At 43.5% G+C, this 12,321-nt stretch overlaps 1 protein-coding gene across 2 annotated transcripts in view; it reads right to left on the bottom strand.

Moving 5' to 3' along the window:
- MARF1 (meiosis regulator and mRNA stability factor 1) overlaps window positions 1–8,433 on the bottom strand; it is a 38,772-nt gene extending 30,339 nt beyond the window's left edge. The window contains exons 1-3 of one of the 2 annotated variants that reach the window (XM_040256816.1): window positions 8,303–8,412; window positions 3,193–3,394; window positions 358–1,041 (exon numbers count right to left, since the gene is read on the bottom strand). In XM_040256816.1, the coding sequence (XP_040112750.1) occupies window positions 358–1,041; window positions 3,193–3,336 (828 nt within the window). In that variant the 5' untranslated portion in view covers window positions 3,337–3,394; window positions 8,303–8,412. Of the gene's footprint in view, window positions 1–357; window positions 1,042–3,192; window positions 3,395–8,302 lie in introns of both variants that reach the window. The other variant, XM_040256823.1, reaches the window with a different exon arrangement.
- Between the last annotated feature and the right edge of the window lie 3,888 nt (window positions 8,434–12,321).

Below are 12,321 nucleotides of genomic sequence, written 5' to 3' on the forward strand. Positions count from 1 at the left end.
AGCATTAGTCTTAAAGAAATTCCAGTTGTGCTCCAGCCTTTAAAAACAAGAGAGCACAAGTCTTTGCCAAGCTGGGCTTTCATTTAGGAAACAGATTTATTACATGAGACTCTAAAAGCATGAACTGAATAATTGCACTACACTTTTCTGAACAGTCCCTCCCACTGTACCCTTTGCTTTCTTTCTGAACCACAAGAAGTTATGCTGATGGGGAGAAAGCCACATCATGAAAGAGTCTCCAACCCCCCACACAAAACCAAGATTGTTCTTCTTTTAAAGATAAAAGTCATTTTATTTTTAAAAAGTCATTCCTCAAACCTTAGCTGCACCCAACGTAACAAATAAAAAGATACAAACCTTGTTGAGACAGTCTTCGCAGTAAAGTGAGCCCTTTAAACAAACTGGAGGTACCACATTTAGGTGCAAAGAGTTGGTGCATAAGTGAGGCGTGAGCTCCGACTGTGAAATGTGTTCTTCCAAGTGCCCGGGAGCCCCACTTGTGAAATCAGAACAGGGGAAATAGCCCGCAGAGGAAGAACAGCCCTGGAGAGCCGGAAACTGATGCAGCTTGTGCACGTTACCATGACACGACTGGAAATGGAGCTTCCCACAACAGGGCAGGTGCTTGCAGGAAGAGAGGTTACTTTCTAGACACATGCTGGGAAAGTCGCTTGCAACGCCGGCCAAGGTGTTCCTAGCTGAGGCATTCTGGAGTGGAGGTGCAGACTGGAAAGCAAGCCCTGACCCTACCTGACACGTGATTGTCCTGGTGCTCTGCGAGTCTAACAGGGCGCCCGGGGGAACCAAGCTACCAGCCCCTCCGCCACTGCCACCACCAAAACGCACTGGCGAAGTGGAAGGGTCATTAGTGCAATGGGCACAGCAGCTTACTTTGGGGACAGCTGAAAGCTGTACTTTAGGTTGCTGAAGAGAGTGGATATCTGGAAGTGGGACTGCTGGGAAAAGTTTAGAGCCAGCATGAAGGGGAGATGGTACATCCTTTAGTTCCGCAGCAACTTTCTTGTTCTCCATGTAATCTCTCTGAGGAGAGAAAAGCAGAACACAAGTTAATTTTATGAGGCCGGTGACTTGGGGTTACTCACAACTGACTGCATTAAAAACGAACACTGTTCAAACCTTATTTACATCACTCGATCATCACCACACAAACGGAATGGCAGCCAAAACCAGGAGCGTTCTTCAGTGGGAGGTGAACATTGAAACAGACAACTAAAATTAAGACTGTGTCCTTCCTGAATTTTAAGAGACTGGGGGAGGAGGTCTGTTCACATATTTAACACGCCTGGTTAACCATCCACGTCTCACTGGCTTCCCTTTGATAACTTCCCCTTGCCTCTCAGTGTCTTCTGTAGACAAAACAGGTGGTATGAAAAGCAACATAGTCACAACAGTATTCACTAAAGACAGCTTACGAGCAAAGCGCTTTAAGGAAAATACTAAATAGTTCTTGCAGTCAGATCATAGGTGGTTTTATTAAGTCCTCCAGGGGAGAAGATATCAAACACTATGGATGAGATCAGCCATCTGCCCAAGTGGCCCATCCATGAATAGATCTTAAACATGTTACTAATGACATTTAGCAAACCATGGGACATCACGACCTAAAGCCATAACGCCAACAACTATTTTGTAGCCAGTGGAAAGAATCTGAGTAATAAGGAAACCACCTGGGAAACAGACATAGGAGAAATAGTTTATCATACGTCTCCAACATAGACACTTGAGGCTGGTCCATTTATTAAGATTATAGCATAGCCCTGGTGTTAGAGACCTGAGTTTGAATGTGATACAAAATAGTTTTATGATCTTGGGTAAGTGACTTAACCTAATCTCTCCATGCTTCAATCCTGTCATCCTTCAACTGGGAACAGAATATACCTACTACATTTGTGAGAAGGATAAAATGAAATAGTGCACCTCAAGTGCTCAACAGAGTACCTGGCCACTGAAAGGTGGTGCAGTGGGGTGGGGTGGGGGGGGTGTCCAACCAATCAACAGCTTTTATTGGCTGAGTGCAGACACAATTAAGATGAACAGGACGCCCTGATACAGTGACTGACACATACTCATCCCTTAGGGCATAGAAGGGTCCATCTGGCTGCTAAGATTTCACTCCTTTTGCTGATTTTACACTCCCCTGGGATGGTATATTCATATGGGAGAAATCTGGACTTTTAAGATTTTTCCTAAAAGGGAGGTAATAGCGATGGTCTGACAAGTCAAAAAGTAGTGTGTTCTACCCTTGTGGTAACTACAATTCAGGCTGGAAATGAACTCACTGGCATTCTGATGGATTTAGATCTGGCTCTCGTGGGCAAGGTTACTCTGAGTTGGTCTTCCTGAATGTATTCAATCTGGGTGCCACTGACAAAATGGAGATTCTGCATTTGGAAAGGTGACTGCACTTCTGGGTCAAGTGACTCCTTTAGGCCCCAGATCTGCCACCCTGGACCCCTGCCTGAAGCTGCCAGCCCTCAGTGCAGACTGTCCCTGAACTAAAATACTTCTGAAATAACTCCAGTTACTGATGCCATGCAACAAAGGGAGCTATGTAATGAAAATGTGGAGATGACAGGGAACTGATTTTTTTTTTTAAGTATGTTATCAATACTCTCATATAAATTCACAGTAAAGACTCATTTAATTCCCAAGTACCAGAGGAAAAAAAAGGGTGATAACATGATACAGCAAATGAAGTCAGATAAAGTCAACATCATTATGAAAAGACAAAAAAGGAAGTCCCAGATATATTTAAATATTCAAGAGAAATCCTGAACAGAAAAAGATCAACAAGGTCATACAATCTTCTGTGATTTTAGGACACAAAATTCAGAAGGCTACAGTAAAATAAAATCTATTTTGTACTTTCCTCCCATTTTATCCTAAAATGTGGATTGTCATCTTTGGAATCTGTGACTTTAATGAGAAATCTTTCCCAAATTTCAACATCGCACCTTTAAAGCATCTAATGTTACTCATTACTACAGGATTTAAAAAACTGTACCCTCACTGAGTCAGGAATTACAATAATGTGCTACAAGAAGTAATACAAGCAGGACACAAGGGAAAACTCAGCACAGACTCCAGGGCGAGAGACTGCCCCAGACCAAACGGATCACTCATCTATTTGCATAAGGAATTTGCTGTGTCCTTAGTCTTGCACATAGTTACCGTTTGGGGACTAAGTGGCAAAGTTTGCTCAGGACGAGAAAAGCAGTTAGAGAATTTCCAAAGCCATGGCTTAGCATCATTATCTTGTTGAAGCCATCCAACTGTTCTACTGCAGGGGTTCTCAGCTCCGCTTCCTTCCATCATACAGCCATGCGGAGTGGTTCAACATTCTTTCATCTTTCTTTTCTTTCATTCTTCCACCCTGTTAAGAATGAGGTTTCAACGTTATTCATTTGTGTAAGCACAGATTTTATTACTGAAATGTAAGACAACAACTATATTTACGGTGCACTGTTTCCGTTTAGTCACTAAGCTGTGTCTGACTTTTGCGAACCCACAGACTGTAGCCCACCGGGCTCCACTGTTCCTGGGATTTCCTAGGTAAGAATACTGGAGTGGGTTGCCTTTTCCTTCTCCAGGGGATCTTTCTGACCCAGGAATTGCACCTGTGTCTCCTGCATTGCAGGTGGAATCTTTACTTCTGGGCCACAAGGGAAGCACATTTATGGTGCACAGGTCATTTCAAACAGGGCTGATGCAACCAAATCTGAGTGCTTTTAACACTGGGACCAAAGACTGAGTCTTCCATAGGATGCAACAGCCATTCAGTAGTGCTACACTTTCCTGATGGAGATACAAGATTTAGCCACTCATATCCATGATTAGGGAGAAGGCAATGGCACCCCACTCCAGTACTCTTGCCTGGAGAATCCCATGGACGGAGGAGCCTGGAAGGCTGCAGTCCATAGGGTCGCTGAGGGTCAGACACGACTGAGCGACTTCACTTTCACTTTTTACTTTCATGCACTGGAGAAGGAATGGCAACCCACTCCAGTGTTCTTTCCTGGAGAATCCCAGGGATGGGGGAGCCTGGTGGGCTGCCGTCTATGGGGTCGCACAGAGTCGGACACAACTAAAGCGACTTAGCAGCAGCAGCAGCAGCAGCATCCATGATTAGCGATGTGGGAAAGTAAAAATCAATGTAATTGTCTTCCAAGTTTAAAAAAAATTATGGTGCAATGGCTCCCAACAAGTCAGATCTTAAGGAACAAATGTAGAACGGCTATCAAAGGATACTGCAAAAGTGAAAGTGTCAGTCCCTCAGTCCAGCTGGCTCTTTGCAACCCCATGGACTGTAACCTGCCAGACTCCTCAGTCCATGGGATTTTTCCAGGCAAGAATACTGGAGTGGGTTGCCATATCCTTCTCCAGGGGATCTTCCCGACACAGGGATCAAATCTGGGTCTCCTACATTGGCAGGCAGATGCTTTACCGTCTGAGCCACCAGGAAACCTGGCATCAATGCATATTACAGCTTACTAAAACTGGTAAACTTGGTTGACTATTTATACTTGAACTCTATCAATTTGACTTCTTTTAAAAAACTTTATCATCTTCCATTCCTTGTTTCATAGCTCTTCAAACAAAAATGAACTCTAGATGAGCCCTCTTTCCGGCCATGCTTGAGAGAGGTCACCACATCTTGGACACTTGCATACTCCCTCCTTTTCACTGAGATGGAGCCAAGGTCCTCCAGCACTGAGTAGACTTTTTCTACATAGTATTTCTTAATTCTTCTTGACTATCCCTCCCTAAAGACACTACCTGGGAGAGTAAAAAAGTTAACAGGAGAGAGCACATAATTTGAGTAAAAGAACCACTACATGTCCTCATTCTCAATTATGTAAGATTGTGAAACAGATTTCAGAGCAACTTATCTCACTGTGTCTTTGATATTGAGTATGGACGGTCCAAATTAAGTGACCTCTGTGGACTCTGAATTTGATCTGGCTACAGAACAAATCGAACCAACCTCTCAGTTTGCTTATTATGAAAGTAGAATCTGCTATGCCACCAAAAATCTAACAGACACATCTCAAGTCCCAGATGTGCTGTATCTACTCCAGAGCAACACTCTACAAGTCTTTAAACAGTACAATAAAAGCAGATGCAATCAATAGCAGCCACTGGGCGTGGAGGCAGCCTGCCAGTGATAAGGACGACTGAACCTCATTTCCAAGCTCTCGTCACCAAACCCCAACCACCACCCCCTCCTCTTATGGACAATGGCCATTTTGAGGTCATTAACTTATCTTTCAGAAATTTCTGGGCATATAGAAAAGAATTTCCTTTAGCTCTATCTCTGATAAGATTTTCTTATCAAGAGACTGGAACATCTACATAGTAGGGTGAGGGAAGAGAAGTCACTTCTATAGTCACTATAAGCACTCTGTCCGTGTAAGCACTATGTCTAAGCTATAGGAAAACCGATCACATAAAACAGGGGGGGAGGCAAACTACGGCCTAAAATTATAGCCCAAACCAGCCCACTGCTTGTATTTAAATGGCCTGCCAACTAAGAATATAGTTCACATTTTTTAATCCTTGGGGAAAAATCAAGAGAAAACAATTATATTTTGTGACAAAGTTATATGAAATTCAGATTTCGGCGTCTATGAATAGTTTTGAGACAGAGCCATGTTTATTTAAGTTCTATGGCTGTGTTTGCACTACAACTGTGGAGCTGATTCTCTGCAATAGAGACTACACAGCCCACAGAGCCAAAAATATTTACAATTTGGCCCTTATGTGGAAACTACAAAACTTCTTCAGTTTTATTTTCTTCCTCTGTCAAATCTGCCATAATTTCTCCCCTGTCCACCTCACGGCATTACTGTGGAATAAAGAAAACCAGATAAAGGACCCCACCATCTGTTTGTCTTCATTACCATATGGCCTGTGCCAAGCACAGCCTTCTACATAGTATATACTAAGTAAATGTTTATTGAATGAGGGAATGAATAAAGCAGATATTCATCTACAAAACCCAGAGCTAATCTGGAGACAGAGATGAAGTTACTGCAACAATGGTAATAAACTAAGGTACTTGTCCTTTCTATCAAATACAGATCTCATATCCCCTAACAATCTCCTCTCTGCTGCTGCTGCTGCTAAGTCACTTTAGTCGTGTCCGACTCTGTGTGACCCCATAGACGGCAGCCCACCAGGCTCCAGTGTCCCTGAGATTCTCCAGGCAAGAACACTGGAGTGGGTTGCCATTTCCTTCTCCAATGCATAAAAGTGAAAAGTGAAAGTAAAGTTGCTCAGTCCTGTCTGACTCTTTGCAACCCCATGGACTGCAGCCCACCAGGCTCCTCCATCCATGGGATTTTCCAGGCAAGAGTACTGGAGTGGGTTGCCATTGCCTTCTCCAACAATCTCCTCTCTAGGGCCTAAGAATTTGGGATATTCGTGATACACACAACTTCGACATGCTCTCTCAAGTTTCTTCAAGGCGAATTCTGAGAGGAAGCTAACTAAAGCATTTTTCTTAAGATCATTTATTTCCTCATTCAGCCAACATTTACTTAATATCTGCTATGTAGTAGGCCTGTGCTTGACACAAGGGATACAATGATGGAAACAACCAGAAAATACAATCCATTTATGTCATCTTTTTTCCCACAGTAAATGTGTGTGAAAGCCAAGGGAGAAATCAGCCACATTTTTAATGAGGAGGAAAAAGAGGCTTGCTTTCCTGGTGGCTCAGCAGTAAAGAATCTGCATGCCAATGTAGGAGACACTGGTTCGATACCTGGGTCAGGAAGATCCCCTGAAGAAGGAAACGGCAACCCACTGCTGTGTTCTTGCCTGGGAAATACCATGGGGAGAGAAGCCTGGCTATAGTCCATGAGGTCACAAAAGAGTCAGACACAACTTACTGTCTGAACAACAACAAACAGAGGCTTAATGAAGTTTTGGAATTTGCCCCAAATCACATAATTATTCATAGAAAACAGAGAGAACCAGGCTTATCTACTTCTTCCCACACAACCAAGGTACCTTTGGTATCATCCAACGCAAGCAACAGAAAGTAAAATATATTAGTACAAATGTGCACCCAGAAACTTTCCTAAATGCTCCTGGGAATGATAAGTAATTTGGTCATAGCAACTTGGGGGTCAAAGCAACTTCTGTTTCGTCATTTGAGTGAGCATCTCACTGCCGCCATTCTCTCTCAGTCTTCAAGGAATTCAGATAGTGCTTGAGAGCAGACTGTGACATCAGGCTGTCCTCGTATTATCCCCAATTCTGTTGCTTCCCATCTGTGCAGATCCGGACAACGCACAAGTTCTCTGAACCTCAGATCCCAGGTGTAAAATAGGTCTGATAACAGCAGCACCTTCATATGATTAAACGACACTAACGAAGCAGAAAACTTAGCAATGGCCTTCTCTCCACACCTAGTCTAGTCCTCAACACCCAGTATTACCCATCCCATCCCTGAGTTTTTCTGTTGCTTTTCACAGCTCTTCTTTCTAAAATTATCTTATTTGCTTGCTTCTATTATGTCTCCCTCACTTAAATATAAACTCCAGGATAGTATTTTTTTTTTAATTCATTATTGTATCTCCTGCACCTAGGACACTGTCTGGCACACATCAGTAATTCATGAATGAAGAGTTTAATAAACGTCTAGGACGACAATTTGCGTTTCAACTTCCCTGTATGCAAAACAGAATATTTATACTCAGAGATGTTGGAAAGTGCAAACGATGTAACTGGAAAGCTCTAGGTAGTATCAGAAAGGTGCCACGGAAACTAAAAAGTGTGTCACAGTGCCACAATACAATCTGCGGGAGTGACTCAACCCTAAGACAACTCAGTGCTCTAGGTCAAGCCAAAGGCTGCACTCTAGGGAGTGTTGATAGACCGAGGAGGGTGCAAAACGTTTGAGGTGGTTGCAAAAACACTAGCCCTTCTCTTCCTCTCTTAAACTTCCAACAGTACACACTCCTCTAGAAAGGCTGCTCTCCACACCTGGAAGGGCCCTCAAGGGAGAAATGAGACAAGTGTAGTCAGGGAGCCAAACACTCTCAAAAGGCAGCAGCAACGCTACAATGACAGTCGTGAACTGACCAGAAAGGAAGGCAACTCGAACCTCTGGCGGGGGCCTGACGGGTGGGTCCCATGGCTTCTCCCCAGTCTAGCCAACCTCCCCCACCCCCGCCGGCAATAGGCAGGAGGGGACACACTCCCGCGTTCCAGCCTGGTGCCCAGAGCATGAAGCGGGTCGGGGGCAAGTTCCCAGGGTTGCCAGCAAACTCACCTCAGCCGCCGGCCCCACCTCCGCTCACATTCCGGCCCCGCCGCCTTCCCCCCGCCCCCCCCAGGCCCTTTGTTTTGATTCCCGACTCCGCAGCTCCCGCCGCCGCCGCCAAGCGCACCCTCCACTTCCGCTTCCGCACCGCGCCTCCCCTGTCGCAAAACCGACGCCCTTCTCTCCTCATGGCTCCGCCCCTTCCTCCGCCCCTCCCCCGCCGCCGCGTCCTCCCCGCGCGGGGCGTGCTGGGAACCCCGGGGGGGGCGGGGCCTCGCGGCCCTGCAGCCTCGTCAGGCTCAGTCCCCTCCCGATAAACCTCTAAATAGGGACCTTCCCGGGGGGCTACCTCGGCTTTTTTGGCGAAAACCCCCAGTTTATGGAGGCTTTGATCCTGGCTTATCGTTGTGGCGTGGAACGGAACCTCAAAGAGGAGAATTAGGGTGCTTGTGAGGCGGAACCCAGGGAAAAAAAGCTGCCAACCGGGATTTGATACCATTGAGCCCTTTGGGTCTTTTGAGGGAAGGCGATTTAAGAGGGATTTCGAAGAAAAACCCGATGGTTTGGCATTTTTCCTCTTACTTGCTCTTGTCACGTGATGGTCCTATTTAAAAAAAGAAAAACTAAACTAAATGACTCCTGTTTGTTATAGCATCCTTCATCTAGTGCAACCTAGTGGCGAGCAGAAAAAAATAAAAATAACTGCCAACTGGGCTTCCCGCGAGGTCCTTCGGGCCGCCAGGGCTCCTCGGGAAATTGTGATCCGGCTGGCAAAAATAAAGCCTGTACGAAGACTAGGCTGGATTGTGTCACCAACAATTAAGAGGTCCTCGTGACTTAAGTAAAAAAAAAAAAAAAAAAAAAAAAGATTTTTTAAAGTCCTTGTCCAAAGCTCGTTACAAATGAATACTTTTCCAGGGATCGGTTGGGCGAGCAAAAGGAGATTTATAATTGCAAAATCCTTGTGAAGCCAGGAACCGCTTATGTTTTAGTGGCTAGATTTGCCATGTTTGGGGTGTTTTGGGTGGGGGGCGGTGTTTTGGGTTTTGGCTGCACATTCTTTACTTTTATTTGAAATTGTAAGTTTTTTTTTTTACGTAGGCAAAACAGACTTTTTTGCAACTGTCAGCTGTTCACTATTTCCTGTTGCAAATTAGGAGAAAAACAAAGCACATATTTAAATCTAGACATAGTTTAGGATGAAGTAGTCGAATGCAGTGTAAAAGTTTATTTCTGAAGTTTGCTAAGAAACAGGTTAACCTTGCAAAGGGATCACTAGGTAAAAATGGCCCAAAGAGAACTTTTTTCTCTCTTTAGTATGCAATGTGAGGCAACCTCATTAGGCAATCCACATTAAGTAGGGGAGATTTCAGGGAAGCTAATACATCCTTGTAGACTTTTTTTTGTAGACAGGCATTGTGGAGGGCAAGATCAAACACGTAGCTGAAGAACCCTTTGTACTGGTAGTCCATTTTCCAGAAGGCTGATGACAAGTTCACACATCATCTGCCTGCTCAGGTATTTATTATTGCTGAGTAAATCTTCATTGTGTCTGTGTGTGGGGAGCATTCCCCAAGTGGGAATTAAGACAGATGAAAAACAACTCTGTTTCTAGCATTTTTTTCAGAGTACCAAAAATTCGCTTCTCAACGAGGTATTTTTTCCCTCCTTTTCATTCTTTCTAGTATCTCTGAATACAGATAGTATTAACTAAAAACATAAAAGGAAGCAAAATAATTATGAAATTTTTAATTGCTTAAAAAAAAAAAGGTTTAGCCATAAAATAAAGAGCAGACACATGTCTGACATTGCCAGAGCTGTGCCTGCTGTTAACAGGTAAATAAAATACAGTAAATAAAAACAAACCAATCATACTAAATGGAAGGCTAATGAAAAGTTTGAATTACAAATAGTTTTTAAAGATATGATTCTTTATTATTTCCTGTAGAAAACTAGCCTAAACTACACTCGCCCTTGGAAACACAATTATGCATCAACATGTAATTTGATGCTTGTGAAAGGGTGTGTTTTTTTTTAACATTTTTCTTAAGATATGTTTTCTCGAGCATAGCCTCTGTGAATCTATTTCTTTGCTGGGCAAATTCTTGAGTACCTCTCAGTTACCTGCCCTGTCCATATTATAATCTTTATGAAACCAAGACTAAGATTCATTTTTGTGCAACTTAAATGGCTGTTACATTCAATCCAGCTCCTAAATTAATCTAGCTGCCACAAAAGGCGTTTCTCCTCCAGCTACTTCTACCTTATGGTTAGTGCTTTGAAATGATAAATTATGATGAAAGGATTTAAGCAAGAGAAACCCAGCTTTTCTGCTCATTAATATCTGAACGCTCCAAGGAAAACAAATTGAACAAAGAGAACAAAGTTTTTAAGTACACCAAAATTTCCCTTTCATTTTTTTCAAGGTTTTACCTAATAACAAACCCGTTTATCTAAACATACTCCTGAGAGAAATTTAATGATAATCATTTCAATGTCTTTTTATTTTTAATGGAAAAAATGAAGAAAATTGAAAACCAAGTAGTTTAAATGATAATGTCATTTAGTCAGTACTGATAAAGTCATCAAGGTGTGTTTCAGTTTATATTAACTGGTTGGGGGGGGGGTGCGGTGGTGGTGATTATTCTCTCCCAGAAACCTCACAGAATGGTGAGGTTCTGGAAAGGACAGAGCAAAAGTGACAAGAGGATGCAAATCATTTATTAGCATCTGGGGCCAGGATGGATGTTTCCTAAAAGACATTTTGATACCTTCCTTAATCCTGTTGATGTAGGTGGTAGATCCCTTTTGTGTCTCTGAGCTTCTTTCAGGAACTAGCAAGGAGTCAAAGAAGAATTAGGGCTTTTCTGGTGCCTCAGAGGTAAAAGAATCTGCCTGCAATGCAGGAGACCCCAAGACACAGGTTCCATCCCTGGGTCTGGAAGACCCCTTGGAGAAGGAAAAGGCAACCTACTCCAATATTCTTGCCTGGAAAATCCCACGGACAGAGGAGCCTGGTGGGCTACAGCCCATGGGGTTGCTAAAGAGGTGGAAGTGACTGAGTGGCTAAACAACAACAAAGAGGAATTCAAGGCCATTCTTAACCGAGGCGGGGCTACAGGAGGGATTCCATGTCTGGTCAGAGGCCTCAAAGTAGCTAAGATCTCTCTGCCTCCAGTATCGTGACAAAGAACACTGGTTAGGAGTCAAACATACCCAGCTTTACAACCTGATTTGTTTACTAATTGTGAGACCTTGGGCAATGCATTTAAACTTCCTACACTCTTGCTTTCTCATCTTTAAGATGAATACAATAAAAGTGCTTTCCGGTGGTTCTCATCATCTGGGTCTCAGCTCCTTCCTGGCCTTCCTGACATTCTATCTGAAGGGACCTCTCCCAGCCCCTTTCTATTACATGACCTTGCTTTATTCATAGCACTAATTAGCATCTGAAATTATTTCACATTTTCTGTTTGCTGATTTAGTGTACTTTCTTACTACTACAAGCCCTTTGAAGACAGGTGTCTTGTCTGATATTTATTGTGCTATAAGTGAGTGCTCAGTAAAAATTTATAAACCTACTTGGTGAACAAGTAGGACTGCTATGAAACCCACATCAAGAAATTAGTATTATGCCTGACACAGATGGTGGTGGTTTAGTCACAAAGTGGTGTCTGTCACTTGCCACCCATGGACTGTAGCCCATCAGGCTTCTCTGCCATTGGATTTCCCAGGCAAGAGTACTGGAACAGATTGCCATTTCCTTTTCCAAGGGATCTTCCCCACCCAGGAATCGAACCTGGGTCTCCTGCATTTCAGACAGATTCTTTACTGAGCTACCAGGGACCAGTAAAAAAAAGAATCATGATCACTACCTACATTTTTTGTTGTTCGGTTGCTCAGTTGTGTCCGACTCTTTGCCACCCCGTGAACTGCAAGATGCCAGACTTCCCTGTCCTTCACTATCTCCCAGAGTTTGCTCAACCTCATGTCCATTGAGTCGATAGTGCTCTCCAACCATCTCATCC

Source organism: Oryx dammah, unplaced genomic scaffold, assembly GCF_014754425.2.
Source record: "Oryx dammah isolate SB20612 unplaced genomic scaffold, SCBI_Odam_1.1 HiC_scaffold_2, whole genome shotgun sequence".
Lineage (NCBI taxonomy): Eukaryota > Metazoa > Chordata > Mammalia > Artiodactyla > Bovidae > Oryx > Oryx dammah.